General features: G+C 40.4%; 1 protein-coding gene across 2 annotated transcripts in view; it reads left to right on the top strand.

The window, feature by feature from the left end:
- The window catches only part of rab27b (RAB27B, member RAS oncogene family), a 65,111-nt gene that overhangs the window by 33,578 nt on the left and 10,047 nt on the right, over positions 1-21,486 (top strand). For both annotated transcript variants that reach the window (XM_030436053.1, XM_030436054.1), the window contains exon 2: positions 18,766-18,937. In XM_030436053.1, coding sequence (XP_030291913.1) covers positions 18,785-18,937 — 153 coding nt within the window. In that variant the 5' untranslated portion in view covers positions 18,766-18,784. The remainder of the gene's footprint in view (positions 1-18,765; positions 18,938-21,486) is intronic.

Below are 21,486 nucleotides of genomic sequence, written 5' to 3'. Positions count from 1 at the left end.
TTTGTTTATGGTATGTGAAACCCCCTGTGGGAATGAGCCATGTAGGCATCATCTTGCTCAAACATTGAAGCACGAATAGACAAAGAAACATGATTTTCTTTAAAGATCATGGGTTTGGTAATCCTCTCAGTAGCAATAAACGTACTTCCTTGATAAATAAAGGTTTTAGGTCGGAGCTTTACACACACACACACACACACACACACACACACACACACACACACACACACACACACAAACGCAAGCACACAGACACACACTCCCTCCTCTCTGTGGCTGTGTTTAACGAGTCAGGCATGTGACATGTTGGACTTGTAAAACTGCCTTCTGTATAGTCAAAGAGAAGGACAGAGAGGTGTGTGTGTGTGTGTTTGCGCATGATAAAGGCATTGTGTAATTGCTTACTTTCATCGCCTTTGTATATAAAAGATATATATAAAAACATGCAAAAGATAAGAAAAGAAGGAAGCATCAAATGAGCTTCAAAATGTAGCAGGGGGCTGGACTAGGACGAGAATAAAAGGATGCAGTATTCAGAGCAGATTTCAGTCTTCGCTGTTTCCGCCTTCAATAAGTCAATTCAGTTAATAAGACATCATTCTCCGTATCGTCAGTATTGCGCCTGTGACCATGCCTGTTTGTGGTTCTGATTGCCCAACATTGGGTTTCCACTGATGTTGTGGATGATGTGGTGTGTGAACCATTTCCTGTGGGTAGTAAGTACAGCGTAGTAAAATGAGACCATGGAGCAGGACAGTCGGCGTCACTGATTCTATTTTATGGAAGCATATAACATCAGTAATGTAGAGTAGAGTCTTAGATTAGCAACCGAATAGCTTCTTGTGAAATACAGTCACTACTGAATGCTTGAATGTGTACAAGTCAGCTCTACTTGAAGTGTCCAGTACCCGCCCCAGCACGGGGGAAGCCTGGAATTCTCTGTTTCCTAAACTGAGGCTAAATCTACACCAACCAGCGCTGCCTTCCTTGCATCTTCCTCACCAATGTTTGGTCTATGACGGACAAACTTGACTAACCCAGTTCATGGACCCGTTACACAAACAAATCTTACACAACTTAAGTTTCCTGGACAGGCCACTGGGGAAGCAATTAAGGGGGATCCTTCCACTCTGCAGAACTAGCATTAGTAACAAAGTATCCTAATAACTGACGCACTAGCGTCACCTTCAAGGCTTTAGAAGGATTAGAAAGTTAAACACCTGGGTCTTCATTTATGATGACACGTCATGCCAATTGCTCAGGGAATGAGGATGAGCATCCTGTTACCATGGAAAATGTCCAGTTTTAATAACTGGATTCACTGGAAGTTAGGTTAGGTTCAGACCCTTTAACATACATCCCAGCTGCTGCACTTGATGTACGTTCGGATGCTAATGTTAAAGTAGATCTTTAAGACCTCAGCGCCAGACATCCAGGTTTCTTATCCAACTATAACTTTCACCAACTTCTGGTTGTTAACCAACATTTCATCACTGATCCATTCACGTGTGTGAAGGTCAAATTAAGGGATTTACTTTTGGATTTTAACATTGTTTTTTCCCATCCATTATTGATTAGTTTGACACATTGTGATATGAGTTATGATCCAATCATCGGAACTGTAATTCTCTCATTCCATTTTAACAGGAAAAAGTCTAAAAATTATGATTTATGACAACCATGTTCCCTTAAATCGGGAGAATATGATTTGCAGCCTGTTGAGTCTGTGCAGCACTATAATACTTATTTTAAAATGAATGTTGTGACACATTGTATCAAGAAATTGCAGCTGCTGCAGTTTAGATAAAGCACATCGCCAAGTTGCTGCAATTTCACAATTATTTCAGTAAAGTATTCAGCCCTACTAATAAATCCCCTTCAGAAACTATAATCTCAAAATGCATCATCATCAAGTGGGAAACTGTTCATCTCAGTACCTGAGTTACTAACATTGTGATCGAGAAGATTTATTTATTTCAGCCGGACTGTGAAATGAATCAAATACAAATTAAATATATATTATGAGTTATATTTTCTACTTTGGTTGAAGACACAAAAAACAAACACATATAAACCTAGTTTTATGCATCTTTTACTTACTACTTCTCTTTCGCACGCACGCACACTAACACACACACACACACACACACACACACACACACACACACACACACACACACACACACACACACACACACTCAGTCATGCACTTCTGAAGCTACCAGGGTTGTAAGACTTGCCCTCAGGGCCAAATTGGTGATTTGATGAACCAGTTACTTTGAGAGGTGTCAGAAAAGGGGTCATCAGGCAGTAATTGGGAGTAAAGAGTGTGACTGTTAAAACAGAGTATTAGTTTTATCCTTATAAACCCTGACAGATTTCATGCTGAACACTCAGCTTTGCTTTAGTTTTTCGATCCACAGTCTTGGATTTGAGTATTCCACTCAATGTAAATATCATATAGCTTTGTAGTGTCGTGCTTTGTCAAATAAAAGGCTTTTGACAAAGAAAATTAAAGGCCAGAGTTTCTAAAGGAAATACTCTGTTTTTTTTTCTGTATTTCTTACTTTTTTTTAACAGAATTAATCTGTTTGCAGTTTTTACAGAAAAAATAGAAAAACTTAAAATAGAAACTGTTAATAAAATGAAGAAGTATTGCTCCTCTGGAGAAATTAGATCAGTTTCTCTGGTCATGGAGTCGATGTGGGACCTCATGTGGAAAATTATGCTCCATCAAAACCAGCAGAATTTATTGCTTTGAATTATATAATGAGTTTCCATGTAACAACCCTCACGGAGCACCATAAGCTCTAGAACGTAAAAGACATAACTTAAAAGTTGACACGGAGACTCTGACAGCAGGGATCTAGAGAACCTTGGGACCTAATTTGGGTTCAGAAAAGGTCACACAAGGAAAGACGCAATTAGATTGAGAAGCAGCAAACCAGAATTGCAGTGATTATTAGGTTTTGAACACTGAATGCTTTTTCTTTATGTAAAGACCTCAGTTGATAACTTGTATAACAAAACCAGACAAAAAACAGTTTTAACACATGACAACAAATAAAGAAAATGTAATGAAATGAGAAAGTGAAAGAGCACCTAGTCCCATAAATAGTGTACGAATATCCACTTTAATGAAAACCAAATTGGCAAATATTTTAGCTTCAAGAAGCAGGATACACCAGAGACCAGGGCGGGCCCTGCAGCCGCTCATGGTGCTGAGTGTTTCACTGTCCTGAGGCGACCACGATCTCAGTCAGCTGACTGATCACATGTCCTTCATCTCAATAGGCAATGAAACAAAGTAGATTCAAGGAAAAACAGAGACGAGCTTAGGAGAATACAGGAGACACAAGTCTAATTAGAGTCAAACAGGGTAGAAATGTGCTGCATAGTGCAGAACTGAGAAGAGCGGAGATTGGCATAAAGGAGCTGAGCAAAGTAGAACTGATGTTGAATGTTTCTCACTGAAGACATTTAAATATTTTGTCACATTTGTCAAGTGTAACTAAAGGTGTTAATGTGGACTATGTTCTGTTACGCTGTGTCAGTTCAGACCCCTTGCATTGTCCATATTGGCTCACTATTATAACTTGTTGTTATAAGTTACACCTCTCTGCTGTGATATATGTTAGCAATAACACGTGTGATTCCATCTGCTGTCATTAGTGCTACCGGATATACTGTCACTGAGGTCATTAATTACACCTGTGCTATCATTAACACGGCTAAAATGTGATTAGTTATGCCTAGGATTAGGTTCTGAAGGCCAATTCTTTTGCCAATTTTGGATCCACTCCCAGATTGGCAAAATACCCAGATTCACCAAGTGCAGATGAGCTACATCAAGCACACCGGAGTGGTTGGCTCTCTCTGGTCAGCTGTTCGTGTCAGCTCAGATTTAGTAGTCAGAATCGGGGATCAACTGATGTTTTTTTTCTAGGCTGATGTCCAGAATTGGAAATCAAGGAGACAACCAATTGATAACCAATATTTTGAACCGATAGACATTTTCATGCAGTAAAATGAAAATTGTAATGTCAATATATAGGATAACCAGTGATGGAAAGTGTTTAGAATGAGAATTTTGAGGTGCTTTTTTTTTGGGACTATTTAAATTTTCTTTTACTTTATAGTTCCACTGCAGTGCATTTTAAAGGTACTTATTACTCCACGACTTGGAGGATGTGAGAGGCCGGGCGAGGTGGAGGGCAAGAGCACTAAAGGGTCTGGATTAGAGCCAGGCACTTTGGAGAATGGACGCCTGGAGTCACTTCAGATTCTTCTCTGATACGGGACCGTTTACCGACGGGAGGAGAGCTCAGAGATTACTTTTAAACGTTTGAGATTAAAAACATTTATTTATCTTCGCTCCTGCTTATCAACCTGCTGCAGCAGCAATCTGCAGAGCTGACCGCCGTTTTCAGGTGTTTATGTCTTGTTATATTGTCTGAAATGCATTTTTCTAGATTGAACCACAGTACAGAGAGAAGAGGGGAAAGAAGAAAGAGAGCTGGAGTCTCTGGTGATTAGGCTACTGCAAATGTTCTTGCTGTAAAACTATAAAATGCTCAATGACGGTTCTTACAATTGGTGTCTCTCTCTCTCTCTCTCTCTCTCTCTCTCTCTCTCTGGTAATTGTTCATGGTATAGCACCGATAGTGCCCCCTTATGTATGCTGAAGACTAGTAGAATCAATTGGGGGAAGAAGCTCTCCACCTGAATCTCTGCATTCCAGCTATCCCACACTTGCCTGGTTGTTTTTCAGCAATGTGTTGTGTACAGCTTTAAAATGTAAGTGGGTTAAACTAAAAAGCAGTTATTGGAATCATGAGACCTTCAGGTCACAGCACAATGCTCAGTGGTGTCTCAACACATCAGCAGTGTGTTAGTGTTAGCTGGTCTGCTTTGACTTTTTGATCAGACTTCATGAGGCTGGATTTAGAAGAATTAAGGACCTCCATTTAAAAGGGTTTTAATATCTATTGGGACAGAAGAGCTTTGCATTTGGAATTTGGACACCATCACGTCCTGTAGTGTAAGTACCACACTGTGAAGACTGTTTGCTGAACTGGAATATGTTACGAGATGGGTCACTTCTGTGTTAAAGCAACACAGGCAGAGAACACAGAACATATTGGTTTGGATGGAAATGTCACAGGTTTTTACTGCAGTGCTATAAACACAATCTGTTCAGTCGCCGGACAGTGTGTGTAGCTGTTTAGAGATGAGATTTTTTAAAAAATAAAACACGAGTAAGACACTTTTTTGTTTGGCATTTAGCTCAAACCACTGCTGTGCCTATGTACAGTTTGTTGCTAGCATGGCTGCAGTCTTGGACTGGTGATGGTGCTAGATGAAAGGTCAGGGGTTCTTTAAATCATTAGGATTGATTCTCTGGAGACGAAGAAAAGTCACAAGAAACCAAATCAATCTGGACAGTTTGGGAATGGATGCTTTGGACTCAAGTGTTGGGTGGATGAAAAGACGGACCAATCATCAGACACTACCACTGTCCAAGTTGAACCATCTTGGAAGTCTTCCATGGAAATCCCTTTGGGAAAAGGCAGGCACTTTTAAGATATACTTGGCAGGTGATAGGACGAACCATTTGTCTATCACCATCTTTCACAGGCCAGCTTTAACCGATCGGATCAACAGTAGAAGAGCGTACCACAGCAGAGCCAACTGGTAAATAAAAATCTTGCCAAAGTCAGTCGAGAGAAGACCGAAAACATCTTTTTCCATTGCAAAAAGCCTTCAGCTGCATTCTTTGCTCTTCATTAAATGAAATCTGCTCTTCAGTTCTGATATAACTGATGCTTTAGCAGCATCCACACTAACCTCTTTAGGAGGCCATAGCTGTCTTGGAAGGAACAGTGGCTTCTCTACGTGGTTGTCGTATCTAAATCACTCCCATAACTGCCAGTGGTTCCTCAGGAAGGATGCATATTGTTCCGAACCGCTGTGGTTTCACCACAAGTGCATAGCTTGAAGCCTAGCCAAATGGATTCGAGGGATCATTTGATCACGTCATTAGGTTTCATCTCCTGGAGACCAAAAATCAATCAGGATGCTGGTTTTGGCTTGGACCCAGGTGTTGGTCGGATTGAAAGACAGGCAAGTAATTTAACACTCCTCACTTGATGGCTGATTGGTGTGTGAGTTAATAAATGATTCAAATATAACCTGCCGTTATTTTTAAAAAATATCCACATCCACTTCTGATTCAAGCTACCAATCCTGGCACCATTTGTGCTATCTCTGGACCTGCAGCACTGGCCCGTTCCTTTGCCTTGATAGCCTCATCCCTCCTCCTCTGCCACCCAGTATTCCTATATCCATGCTGACCTTTCAGATCCAGCTGTGTGTGCTGTCTGTAAAGATGTTAGCCCAGCTCATGCTGTGGGATTAGGGAAGGATAGAGGAAGCCCTGGTGAGTCTCACAGATGGATAAATAAATAAATCCACCTGAGTCGAGAGTGTCGTATTTTGTCAGATCCGGCTCCAGAAGACGGTCGACTTGTGATTGTGGGCAGGCTTAAAACCGGTGTAACACACTGGACAGAATGCAGTGTGGTGTTGATAAAGCTTAACTGTCATGTAGCTATAAGAATAGAAGGAGGTAATGGTAGTAATTGCAATTGTTGTGGAGAGCAGCTGTACACTGCGGGCCAACCAGCTGCTGCGTAGATTCACTCCATTGATCGCTCTGCGTTGTCGTCTCAGATGTGCATCACTGTTTTTGCTAAGTGGGTCTGAAATGCTAAATGGGTTTTGGCCAATCTGAGGGGCAAACCCGGAGGACCTCTGGACAAATTGGATAATCAAGGGTCAATCTTCATCCATGTTAGCGGTTATTGATCGTTGTCTCTGGAGAATAGATTGGTTTAACAACAAAGGCCCTCGGCAGAGTCTGCAGAAGAGCCGAAAAAAACTGATCTGTTTAAGATGATTCAGAGGCCACAGCTGCCAAACAAATTTCTGTGACAATCGTCTGCTGACCTTTATATATAACAGACTATTGGGAAACGACAGTTTTGGAGGATCTTTGAGAAATAAATATGGATAATGCTCTAATGTTACTGAAGGTAATATATCCTTGTGCATCCGTTGAGCACTGACAGCTGGCTTCAAGATTCTAGGTTAGGTAAGTTGTCATTATGCAACACAAAGTTGTATGATGACATTTCTGTTGTACTTCTCTAAAGAATACACACCACACAGCAGGGTGAACAGTGTGTTGCTTGGGTTGGTGTCACCTTTAGTATCCTCTGGGCTCTGTGCAGACATCTCGCTTCACCAATATTATATATGCGCAGTAGATGGGTGAAATTTGCAATCTTGTCTCATTCTTTGTTTAGATAGTTTCTTATTTATGCCATTCCCCCCCCCCCCCCCCTATTTTATACTTTTTTATTCAGGCAAGATTTTTGTTCAAACACTTGGCATGTGTCACCCTGGTAACCAAATGAAGCGTAAGCTCGTTTTGGGGTTATCTGTCTGTCCTGAGCTTTATCGGACAGAGACTATCCTAAAAGAGAGTGGAAAGCAGATTGTCCATTGTCCTGGTGAGTGTTTGTTTCACCTTGTTGTGAGCTTGTTGTCAGCCGTGCACTCAACCCTCTGTTACCATAGCATTAGCTCATGTCAATCAAAGCCAACATGCAGCGTATTTTTCTCTCACCACACAAGCGCTTCAAAGCTGCACTCCCCAAGTGCACTGCCAGTGCTTTTCTACTGATGTTATGTGGACACTGTTCCTTGCAAATTTTCAGATTTTCATTATTTTAAACCTCGTTTTTTTCAACAACGGACATTCCTTGTATTCGCAGATAGCAAACATTTCTTTTTCCAGTATTTCTAAGCGTAAGCGGTGGAATCCACCACTCCCGTGTGGGCTTCAAATTGCACAGAGAACTTATAGGAAAATGATTAATGCATGTACTTATTACTGTTTTCTCATTTTGTCTCATTGATGGAAGCTTTCCCTCCTCGTGATTTGCTCTCCATATCTGAGTTGCTTCCCACTGCTGCTGCTTCACATGAAACTTTTTCACTCAGGCAACAGACAGACCTCAGAGTGGGCGTGAAGCAGCCGCAGAAGAAGGCAGTGGGCGCCTTTCATTATGCTAAATTATGCTCCCTTCCGTCCTCTCTCCTCCTGTGACCTGGAAATCTACCCCCTCCGCCATCGTGGAGGGGATCTAATCCCTTAAATGCACCGCCAGGAGCTTAGAGTGAGGAAGCGCAGGTGTCTCTGTACTTTCACTCACGTCTCTTCCTTGCATCGAAGTGCGTCACATTGCGAGGGTGTTTTTCAAGAGCTTTTCTTTTTAGCCCGTCTTGCGCTGTATTCCTGATGGAGTGTTTGCTCAAAGTTGTCCACAGTGCTCACGTAAACTGTACAATACTGTGTGCTTAGCACGAACGTCAAATTTAACTTGTTCAGAACTTGAAAAATGCTTAGGTTTACATAGTTATGTCGCAGCTACAGTCACAGGTTTAAGAAACTTTTTCCAATGAAAACTCTTTAAATGTAAACAACTCCATGAGGACTGAAGTTGCATTCAGATGCCCACTTTTAGTCATTATGCCTCATATAATCCTTTGAAATAGTTTTCTCTGTCATAAGTGTTATTACACTTAAAGACATGATGCACAGCCCTTGTGATTTGAGTGGTAAACTATTTTACTTCCCTTACAACCGCAGTGAGAATTTTCATTGGGAAGAGACGGATGAATCCTGTAGCTGTCGATCAATAATTAACACAGCAAAGGCCAAGCTGCTCTCACTTCCCTGCTGCTTTCAGTAGTGGAATGGAAATCTTCCATCCATCCTGAGTTTCTGGGATGTTTCTCTGTCCAGAGTAGTGTATTTTAGATTCAAGAACTCAGCTAAGAGACAGATTACTGATTATGTGAAAACCTTTAACTGGTGGCATTTTGATGGCATCCCTTCAAACATGTTTGTCTCCTGTCATTTGAGATGTGAAAACTAACATGTTGTGCAGCTGTAAACTCTACCAGAAATTGGTTTTTTTTTTGTTGTTGTTGTTGCTTAGAGCCATCTGGTCCCATCATAATTAATCAAATTTGGAAATCTTACTTAGATTTGGGTGGAAATGTATTAAACTGCCATGAATTATTTATTGATTTAATTAAAGGATCAAATTTGCATTATGTATAAAGATCTAATGAACCCCAAAGATACAACACCCTCTTCTTTCATCATATAAAAGCCTTAACTTTTCAATAATGGGGAACAAGGGCTAGTAGGGTACAGACTGTCGTTTCTCTCTTTCTCCCCCTAGAATAATACAAAATGACTGTATGTTAAAAACAGTTTCACAGAATGAACAGGCCTTATTGCTCCTCCGTCCCGCCTCTGCTCTTTTTCCCAGCCTGAATTATTAAGAGGTGAGAACCTCTCATCAAGCCCAACTATTTTTAATTCCTAATAATTATAATAGTAGCTTCTTTTTAAGTACGTTTTATGCAAGAGGCACTGTCAGATTACTGACAGGACAAGCAATACTAACACAGATTAAAAAGATTGTATAGTAAAGATGTCAGTTCGCAGTGATAGAAATAAAACGGATAAATACAGAAATTGGCAAAGTCAGGAAAGTGATGATGAGATCTAAAAGGCCTGTGTTCGAAGACCTGATGCTAGATGGAGGGCTGTTCCAGAGCTGAGAATGCAGTGCATTAAAAACTTGATCACCCTCAACAGCGTGGCTACATGATAGTAAAGATGGTTGATCGGTTGGTTCTCCCCTTCGTTCCTGTAGCATGGATCGACAAGACATTTGGCGCAGCAAATTGTTAAACGATGTAACTTTGGTGATCTCCTGACTCTAAGGCCACCAACAAGTTAATTCATCCAGTACTTTGGGAATGTTTTGCAGGTATTCGATTACATCCATTAGTCTAGTTTAGTACCGTAGTAGTATTGTACTTGTATTTATTCACTCGCGGAATTGATTAACATGGTGAGCATTATACTCGGTTAGCATCAGCATGTTAGCATTGCCTTTGTGATGAAAGTGTTTAACTCAAAGTAATGCTTTGCCCAAGAGTGTCTCATCTCATATCACTGTGTTGCTCCTGGATTCAGTTAATGTTGCTAGAGGACCATCATTGCAACTGAGGAACAATATTCAAAGTCTGGACTGATGACTGATACTGACTGGGTCTTGTACTTATTATACTATTTTTTTCCAGTTTACTATAGCAGTTGGTAACCTTTAGGCACCAGAAATACTCTGTTAGGTTTAGGAAAATACGGTTTGGGTTAGAATAGACCCTTCCGCTACGTCAAATCTGAGTCAGAAACGATCAATTCTCCTGTGTTCGTTTTGTTCCAATCTTTTGCCCGCTTTCTTAAGCCATTACATTTCAAAAACGTGATTGTCCAGTTGTGAAGATGTTCCTGCATCAACATCAATCATCGTGTTCCAGTAGTGTTCCAGCACTACCGCGGCGACATCGGTTCATAAGGACAGTCTCACAGAGACAAAGTTTGATGAAATACTCCAATTCAATGCCAAAATGTGTGTGATACGTGAAAAACAGTTTGTTCTGGTCAGTGCTGTTACTCACGATGAGCAAACTGACCTTCATCTGTAAAATCCTGGGAGCTCCCCTTTGGAAATGAGTAATCAAATACCACAGTGCAAAGATATGAAAGCATGCAAGGCTCTCTCTGTGTCACTGAATGATATAAATTAATTAATTTTGGAGATATTCAGCGTGACTGTTGGACCAAGCCTCAGTCAGAGATAACACGTAGGCGGGGTTTATGTTCGGAGTGAGGTGGCCAAGAAATGGTTGTATTGGTTTTGAAAAGGTGTTTAGGACCAATCCTCAGGACCTCTGCCATGACAAAATCAAATTACAAACGTTAGTGGACATTTAGTCTTTCGCATCATCTGAGCAGCTATGCATTGGAGCCAGCTTGCTGAGGTCTGCACGCTCGGATTCTCATCTCATAATGGAGTCGTATTTGTGCATCATTGCTACCGACATGCTGTTGGACTCCACGCAATGTGCACTTCTTCTTTCTCAGTTCAGATTGAACGCTCGGTGTGTAATAAATCTGTGTGTGTTTAGAGCAGCGCGGCAATGAGCGGTGGAAATTACACTCAGGGTCTGACAGGAGGATTTATGCTTCTCTATGGGGGTGTAGATTTCTCTAGTGTGAAATGATTTATGCAGTCGTTCAGTGCAGGATTTAACCTGTTGATTTGTAAAAGCGCAGTGCATTACAAAGCACACAATATGGCTGTGTTCTACATTATCAGGCCATGTTGTGCATCCATTATGTTCCTGAAACCCTGTAATGGAGAGTGACAAAACGGTTCACAAGATCAAAGAAAATGCAATTATATTTCTGTACGAGAGAAGACTAAGTAGCCTTTCATAAACGGTGTTATGTCTTAACGCAACTAGTTTTTGCTCGGCTGTGTCAGCACTGGAGAACGATGTGGCTGCGACCAGGTTACCATTAAGGTAACTAGCCATTTTCCACAGTGTAGGTTGAAGTTGTAGTCTAACAATGTTCTCTCTCTGTGTCACTCTGCCTGCCTCTTGTTTTTTCCAAGTGTTCAGACTAGAATATACCCATCAGCCTCAGCTCTTTGTGTTAAATGCTAGGAAGCAAACATTAGCATGCAAAATTGTATGTTGTGGATCATTGCTTTTCAACGTGACCAATTACTGTTTCAAGCTAATTGTTAAAAAAAGAGTAATATTGACCTGAATTTGACATGACTCAATGGTTAAAATGGAATTTTAACCCGAACACAAACGGCAACCTCCTCCTTTATAGGAGGAAGGGTCTCGGTGATGATGATGGTGATGATAGACCAACTCTTTAAAGTTTGGTCCAAAAACCAAAACTAATTTGATGAGGTAAGAGAAAGATGGTTGTTATGGTCCAACAAAACAAATGTTGACTATTGGTTGACTCGAAGAGCAGCTTTGAGTGTCAAAGTCAGACATGTTGTAGCATTTTATCAAATGACTAATGTCATTGTTTTCTTAAGAGGACATTTTCAAGACGGCTATAGCAACTCAGTCCTCATGCTTGTACTTGCACGTGAGAAACACGTGAGAGCTGAGATGAGCAGTTTTACCAGAACAGGAAGTTTAATTTGACGTGTCACTTGTTCTGAATCTCCGAGGACAGTGAGTGACATCATAAAGATGTAGATATGGAGGAACATCCTGTTTCACATACTTTTAGTTTAATTCTCTCTATCTGTGATATAATAAACATACTTATTCTTTACCTAAAAGTTACAGAACCACAAGTGCAAATACTAAATTGCATGTGCTACCTTGAGATCTTGAGGCACAGTAGTAATGTGTCATGTTTTATGAACAATAGAGAAGAGAAATGAACAGCAAAGGTCTGCCTCTTATTAGTTAATGAAGCCACAGACTGTGACAGTCTCACTGAAGGCAGTGACATGTTTTTATCTCACAGATGTGAAGGGTAGCAGAGGGGGAAGAGCAAAACACAACTTCCTGATTGACATTCTGATAGTGACACTGATGATGTGTCCTTGTACAACTCTCAAGCTGCCTCTTCTCTCCCTGAAACAGGACTGGATTGTTACAGACTCCGTCCTCTCCTCTGTCCTCTCGTTTTATTTGTTTCTCCCTCTCTCCTATTGTGGTTGATGGCTCATACATTTTTAATGTCTCTATGTGTTTTATGGTTTCGTTCTTGCTTGTTATTGAGATACAAGGTTTAGTAGACAACAGGGAAAACCTTTCCCCCACAACACAGTGAGATGGTTTATTAGGTATGCACCCGGTTGCCATTTTATTAAGTACACCTAGCCAGATATAATGCAGTCTAATGGAACAGCAATGGAATATATCCTAAACATTTGTATCAATGAGGGAGCTGAATAAAAGAAACACAAACGCACACAAACCGCAGCTGCCGTAATAATAATAAATAATAAATATGTTATCACATTACGACAGAAGGATTCATTGCTGGGCTGTTGTATTAGATTGCATTTGTTTTGGCTAAGTGTACCTAATACATAAACAACTTAAATCAGTAGATATTTATATTCATACAAATATTCCTCTAAGAGGATATGGCCTATTGGATGTATTTGTAGTACATTGACACAAGTGGTTGTAGTAAGTGAAGATATGTCACTAGATCGATTCCAGTATTAGCTAGTGTTAGCTAGCTGGAAAGAACTGAAAAACCTTCTGGCAATCAAATTCAGCAACACATCCTCATAACTAAATGACTGAATAGATTTATTGCCAGTGACTGCCAAATTGACATATATCATTGTTCCCCAAAATACATAACCATTGCAGCGTAACAGTGACCTTCATCATAAGCTCATGTTTTGAGCTCAGTTGAACAACTTAGTCAGGTTTAGGTACTTCCTCGCCCTTTATACTACTTTACCTGACTCCCTCCTTTACTGCCGTAATGATTACTATGGACACTAGAGGTCACCACCTATCAAGAAAGGTAAATATGGTTTGCAAGAAGCTGCTTTTACAGTAGACCCTTATGATTGATGAGGATAGGCTGAATATTGCATCCATAACATGAGGTGGGAATTCGCTTAGTGTTCATTCGCACAAATTTGTTTTAGAATTGTAAATAACAAACAGTAAAACCAAATTTTTTTAAAGATAAAAAAGTCAGTCAGTGACAGAAGACATCTCAGTTAGCCACTTCATACATCAAGCCCTCCAAACGTATATACACTGCCTGACCAAAAACAAAAGTCACCACCTGGATTTAACTAAGCAAATTGCTCAGAGCCTTCCATTGGATAATTATTGCAATGATTAGTATATTTCAGCCAGAAACAAGTTATTTAACCCTGACTGATGCAGTGAGTATCTTCTCATTTCTTTAACAACCATGTCTGAAGATATATCCTGTGGTCATGGAAAAGATGTTACACTGTTTCAAAAGGGTCAAATTATTGGTGTGCATCAAGCAAAAAAACAAAAAAAAACCCCAAAAAAAACAACTTGGTGAAACTACTAAAATTGGGTCCAACTGTCCAAAGCATTATTAAAACCTGGTAGGATTGTGGTGAGCCATCAGCTTCGAGGAAGAAATGTGGTTGGAAAAAATCTTGAATGATTGTGATCGGAGATCACCTAAATGTTTGGTGAAATCGATTTCTAATTGTGAAAGTAAGACATTATTATACAGGCACGATGTGAAGAGAACTCAAGGGATTGAGACCGAACAGCTGTGTAGCCTTAAAAAAACATTTATCAGTGAGACTAATCTGAAGGAAGGCTTCAGTTTGCTAGGGAGCATAAAGATTGGACTCTGGAGCGATTGGAAAACGGTCATGTGTTCTGATGAGTCCAGATTTACCAGAGTGATGGGTGCATCAGGGTAAGACGAGAGGTGGATGAAGTGATGCATCCATCATGCCTAGTGCCTACAGTGCAAGCCTGTGGGGGCAGTGCTATGATCTGGGGTTGATTCAGTTGGTCAGGTCTCGGTTCAGCAATGTTATCTGCTCCAAAAATGAGGTCAGCTGACTACCTGAATATAGTGAATGACCAGGTTTTTCCATCAATGGAATTTTGTCTTCCCTGATGGCACGGGCATATTCGAAGATGACAATGCCAGGATTTATCAGGCTCAAACTGTGAAAGAGGGGTCCAGGGAGCATGAGACACGATTTTCACACATGGATTAGCCACCATAGGGTCCAGACCTGAACCCTATCGAGAATCTTTGGGATGTGCTGGAGAAGACATGACATTGTGGCCTGACTCTCCCATCATCAAGATCTTGGCAAAAAATGTCTGCTACTCTGGACGTATATAAATGTTGTGACTTTGCTTAAGCTTATGCTGTAATCAAAGCAAATGGCAGTCAGACGAAATATTAGTTTACTGTCTTTTTCACCGGGCAGTATATATAACCATTAGCACTGGATCTAATATTATTCAAAATGTTTTGCTCCACTTCGTCGGTTATAGCCAGTTTTCCATGTTTGTTCAGGGGTATAGCCAGAGCAGGTTCGATACTACATGAATGTGTCCCTGATTTTAGTGAACTGATCGCTATAATTCTGGAGTGTGTGCAGTATGATGACTGCAAATGATCACTTAGGTACTTCATATATGAAGGAATTGGTGAATGGACTTGACGTGGGCAATGTTGATTGAATACTTTTTTTTCTGTCAATAATAATGACATTAGTAATATATAAACCCTGTTTTATTTATTTATTTTCAATTCATACTCATTCACACTCAAACTTTGTCATTTTAAAACAATTTTCCATTTATAACACTACCAAGAAATGCATGCACCTTTTAAAATAAATGCCTGCTTTATCGTATTTTGTGCTATTATGTTCGTTGTCATGGTGACTGTGAGTTGTGCTGTTCTCTGTTGTCAGCTGACTGAGCTGCCGGTAACTGTTTTGGCCTCAGGGAATCATGACCGACTGACCCATTACATACATTCCTGGTTTTACACCAATGACGACAGATCAATAAGCTCCTCTCCCTTGTCTCACCCCCAGCCTCGTACGCCCAGAGGGCTTCATCAATGCCGGGACTGATGGATGGTAGACGTGTGAGAGCGAGAGAAGAGAGAAAAAATAACAAATATCAGTTTTCTGTCATGTGGTACCAAAGTGTCCCCATAAATAAAAGAAACACGACTGAGTTATAAAGACTCTTTTATAGGTCTTATTAAAAGACTGTTGTTTTACTGAGCATTACTCTGGACCATTTCTAAAGCCAGTCATGCTGTTTCAGATGTGTTTTTCTTACACAGAAAACCACAGTTTTCACAGGTTATTAGTGTATCATAAACATAAAGAAGATGTTTGCTGTAGTTTCCAAAGTTGTGTTATCATTGTGTGGCAATACATTTAAAGGAATTATTGATATGAAAGGTTCGCCTTGTGTTAGTGTGCAGTTATAACGTTCCAATAAGACGCAAAGCGGACAAACTTTGTTCACTGGCATGTGCTTTTTTTATATAAGACTTATATAAGCTATAAGTCACTCCCATTTTTTTGGTTTTAGCTTCCATTCCCACCTGAATTGTATGTTAAAAAACACCAACACGATGTAGCATTTCTAATTTCTACAACTCTTATTTTTTTTGTGATAGAGTGATTGGAGCACATACTTGTTTGTCACAAAAAACATTCATGAAGTTTGGTTCTTTCATGAATTTATTATGGGTCTACTGAAAATGTGACCAAATCTGCTGGGTCAAAAGTATACATACACCAACATACATCATCAATTTTGGTGATTTAGAAAAGTTACAATCAAATCAAATTAGCTTCATGGCATGGCCCTTAACTTCATGTGAGTGATTATGATTGACGACACCTGTTGACTTCTCTGAGCCCATTTAAATAGGGCTCATGTGATGCAGTCATTAGGCTCGGTTACAAACGCGAAAATGGGAAAGTCAAAGGAACTCAGCAGAGATCTGAAAAAAACAATCATTGACTTGAACAAGTCAGGAAAGTCACTTAGAGCCATTTCAAAGCAGCTTAAGGTACCAAGAGCAACTGTGCAGACAATTGTTCGTAAGTATAAAGTGCATGGCACAGTTATGTCACTCCCACGATCAGGAAGAAAACGCAAGCTATCACCTGCTGCTGAGAGAAAATTGGTCAGGATGATCAAGAGTCAACCGAGAACCACCAAAAAGCAGGTCTGCAATGAATTGGAAGCTGCTGGAACACAGGTGTCAGTGTCCACAGTCAAGCGTGTTTTGCATCACCATGGACTGAGAGGCTACCATGCAAGAAGGAAGCCCTTGCTCCAGAAGCGACACCTTAAGGCTCGTCTAAAGTTTGCTGCTGATCACATGGACAAAGATAAGACCTTCTGGAGGAAAGTTCTGTGGTCAGATGAAACAAAAATTGAGCTGTTGCAACACTTACCATGCCTCCATCCATGCATTTATTTTTACAATTCAAGTTCAGTATGTTAGTGTAACATGCTTATGACTAGGATGCCAGCACCGCAGCTCTTATTTCTTATTCAACATTTTGGACGGACTTGGAAGGAGCATCTGTGCAAGCACCTCCTGTTAGAAGTTAAACAAAATCAAACAACAGTTTTATAGCATACAAAAAAAAAAAACTACAGCTCCCCTGAAGATTTACTAGGGCACCAGCATCCTTGAAACTTGGGTTCTTCCATGAAAATGCTTTATTTTAATGTCATCCTCCCAACTTTTAAGCTGTGATACCTGCTGATAAAATGTCCACACGGTCTGGTCTCAGTCCTCTCTCTTGATGTTATCTCTGTCTTGCTGTAGTCAATTACTCAACTTGTCCTAAGGCAAACCTGCCGAAGTTGAACTTGTGATGGTAGGGCTCATGGGAAACGGTGTTTGTTAAAGGCCACTGAAAACTTGATTAATGATTTTTCAAAACATGGAATTGTTTCTGGTTGTATGTAGGAGAAAGAAAATGAAGTAAAAAGTGAATAAAAAATTAATGTAACGTTCCACAGCTGCCCTTTCTATTGAAGATGACAGGAAAAAGCTGTAGTTTACAGAAACCTAATTACGATATGATGAGCAGTGAGTGCTCCTTAGATATACTGTCATCTTTGCTTCAGTCTGGCTTCACTCCGATTCTCACCGCCAGGTACAGAGAAGGAGGATATTGTGAGGAGATCAGAGCTCTCGGTTTAATCACTGTCCTCGCTGTAATAAAGCACAGTGTTACACTGTACGTGCTTCCCCTCAGCTGAGTGAATTAAGAGTCTTATGATCCCCTCTCTAAATACACCGCTTTTAGCCAGGAGGCAAACAGACCCCAGACTACAAATCATTAGATGGTTGACCACAGGATTCAAGAATTTCCCATGAAAACTGCATTCCTTTCCTTTAGAGATACAGTAACTAGTGCTCAGGAGGACTTGGGTTACCAAAATAAGAGCACACTGCTGCTAATTCGCCTTCTCTGATCTTGCTGAAAGATCTTTTGTTCAAGGCCCAGCATCTTTGACTTATTTAATAACTGTTTGTGCCTTGGTGGTGTGATAGACTGTGACGATGTTGCTCTGTCTACAACTCAAGGCCACATTTTCATAAAGTTATGGGTGTCACAATCTTTACATATTATATTTATTCATTTATCTATTTTTTAACAACAGTTTGAATTTCTCCTGAAAAAAAAACAATACCAGTCATTTGGGATTCAAAAAAAAAGTTTTACAACATGCTGTCCTTTTTTTCCGCAGTTCACTATATAGTCACATGCTCTTTCACTGTCTGTGATGCACTGCTATATAAATGCTCCCACACACATTTTCCCAGAAAGTCATGTTCTGGTCAGGACGACCCTCTGACCATGGTCCAATAACTCAACAGTGGGTAGCATAACAACACGAAAGTCTAGTGAGGAGCAGTGTTACGCTCAACTTTGATACTTTGGTGCATTAAATAGTGGATGTTGGAGCGTTGTAGGGTACGAGCTATTTTTTGTTTCGTGTTTTGACATTCTGGACTCAACACCTGCCCTTTTTTGGATTGGATGTTTGTGTACCCTCCCTTCTCTTCTTTCTTTTTTAGTCTTTCCTTTTGGTTTATTCATGTCATATGCTATTATTACCACACACACACACACACACAAACACACACACACACACACACACAGAGAGAGAGGATGCCTATGGAAACTTCAGCCAAGAGATTCTCCCTGTGTGTCTGAATGTTAACTTGTGTCCCTCTGTGATTTTCCACAGGTTTATTGCGGTCATCACTATGACTGATGGGGATTATGACTACCTTATAAAGCTCCTTGCCCTGGGGGACTCCGGCGTGGGGAAGACCACCTTCCTGTACCGATACACAGACAACAAGTTCAACCCCAAGTTCATCACCACAGTCGGCATCGACTTCAGGGAAAAGAGAGTGGTGAGTTCTGATTCCGTCGCAAAAAAACGGGTGTGCATGCTTCTGCTAGGTCTGAATCCCATCCATCCGAAGCTCCATCTCAGCTAGACGTCAGCTTTTTTTTTCTGACACGCCAACTTCCACACACTCACCCCACACAGAGGTGATGCAGGCTTGGTAACCATAGTTACAGTGTCAGTTGCCCAGGCATTTTCTTTGGTCTGTACTTATCAAAGAGTAAACGGTGGGTCAGGTCAGGTCTGGGCGTTCTGCTGCTTTTCTCCCACAGCAGCTGCTGAGCTGAGTCACAGTCATTATTTTAACTTGTACAGGGAGATCCAACCTGGGTCACATCCAGCAATAAACCCCAAATATATGATCTGTGAATAGATGGCCGAGATCATCCAGTGGGTTTTCTAACATCACGATTGCTGTAATGTTAATAAATGGACAAATAAATCAAATTATTACATATGAGGACCTGACAATATATTGATATCATATTGTGATATGAATCTATGTATTGTATTAGATTTGGAATATCAAATTATCGTGATAGACCATATAAGTGTTGTCTTTCCTAGTATTTGCTGCGTTACAGTAAAATGTTCTGTTCTACGGTTCATGCCTTCACTCATTTAGTCTAAAAATCTTCTCATTTTAATAATCAGTATTTTAATTTAAATACCAATATTTTGATTCCTACAGTATTGGCGCAATATTGAAATTGAGGTATTTGATGAAAAAATACCATGATATCTGATTTTGTCACCCAGTCCTTGAATTTATGAAGGGCTTTTGAGGAATTTAAAAAAATATTGAGGCACATATTGTGTTTCACAATTTCGACTGAAAATATTCCAGTATGTTATTTTAAGATCATCATTTTGACCAGAGTTCCGTCTTTGCTTTTCCAGCTAACTGGCACCAAAAACCTGTAGTTCTTTCCCTCCACCAGCGGTGCTTTCACAGACAATTTTAGGTTGGAGCAATTGGAGTTGGATCTTGGCAAGAGCAGTAGTTACTAGGTGGTGTGGAAATTTCTTGGGAGAATTTATTGGGAGATTGCAACCCATGTTGATCGTTGATTTCTGGCCTCAGCTGGACAACAAAGTATAAAGTTACATCACAGCGTCGCTCTCTTGTGTCAATGCTGTGTTAATGCTAATGTTGCTTTATATTGCTCAGGGAGGCAGAGATCAGCAGCGAGTAATAAAGAAACACACTGAGTAGTTTGGAAGCACACAACAACACATGTTGGATGTAACGAGCTTGGTGGAAAGCTCGAAGTGGACGAGGGTAAATCTGTCTCGCAACTATTACTAATCAGATCAGCTATTTTCACCTGAAGCTAACACCTTCAACCACAAGGAACACAGTGATTCAAACACAGGTGCTGGTATTGATACTAGCTACATATTGATAATGTAGATCAGTGTTTTTTAACCCTGTTCCTGGGACAGCCTGCCTGGCATCTTTTAGAGCCCTGCTCCAACTCACACGATTCGAATGAATGGCTCGTTATCAGGCTGCGGCCCCGGGAACGGGACTGAGAAACACCGTTGAGGGTTTGAGGACTTTCTCAATAACGAGTTTTACTACCATGTGCAGCGATATAGAAAAATCTAGGACGACATACGTTGAGAATCGTCGCATTGTGCATTTGAATTGCTGACCGCCAAATCGTGATTGAATTGAGTCATGAGACCAGGCAGGATTTACGCCTCTGACACTTTAACTCCCCATGAAGTCAGACGCTTTCATTGATTTACACCTAATTTTGCACAGATATTAAAAAAAATGATATATGTCAGGGGGAGACCCCTATTGTCTGAGTAAAGGTTAAGATTTATTGCTGGGTGTGAAACAGAGAATGAGAAGGTATAAAGTATGTAGACTGCATCTCGATGAAGTAATATGTGGGGAGGTGATGAAGCTGTGTGTAGAATAGGAAACCTTCTGATGGAGTCCACACACTGGTAGTGGTGGTGATGGAGGTCACATGAATGCCTGGAGGGTGAGGAAATGAAACGCCCATGGTCAGGTGACCAGAGGGATCAGGGAGCGGTGTGAGCTGTGACAGTTAATGGTGATCTTCTCATCTCACCCTCAATTGCAAACTATTGTCAAGTTATTTATTAAGATGCACAGGCTGTAATTTCTGCGACTAGTGAATGTCTCAATCAACACTAAACAAAAGACACATGCAGCCTGGGATTGTGGGTGTTGTTGTCTTTATTGTTAAACAACTGCAATTGTGAATGATAATCTATCCGCCTGACTCGGGCACAAACGTTCACAGAACAGACGTAACACAGGTTATGTTTAAAAGTTGTATTCATGTTATGTTTTTCGTCAGGTTTGATGACTTTCTTCCTAGATCTCTGACTCCTTCCTGGACGTTATGGCAACAGGCGACCAAATGAAACACATCGTTACCTTGTGAACAATATGACAGATTTGTCTCAGTGTGAACAATCTTGGAATCATATAAGATTCAATGAAAAGTTAACAAAACACCTAGTAAAGGTCGTTTTTAGTCGTTTTGGTAGAGAAAACTTACACATTAT

The sequence above is a fragment of the Sparus aurata genome, chromosome 12, assembly GCF_900880675.1.
Source record: "Sparus aurata chromosome 12, fSpaAur1.1, whole genome shotgun sequence".
Taxonomy (NCBI): Eukaryota; Metazoa; Chordata; class Actinopteri; order Spariformes; family Sparidae; genus Sparus; species Sparus aurata.
This window is presented reverse-complemented; position numbering and strand designations above follow the sequence as displayed.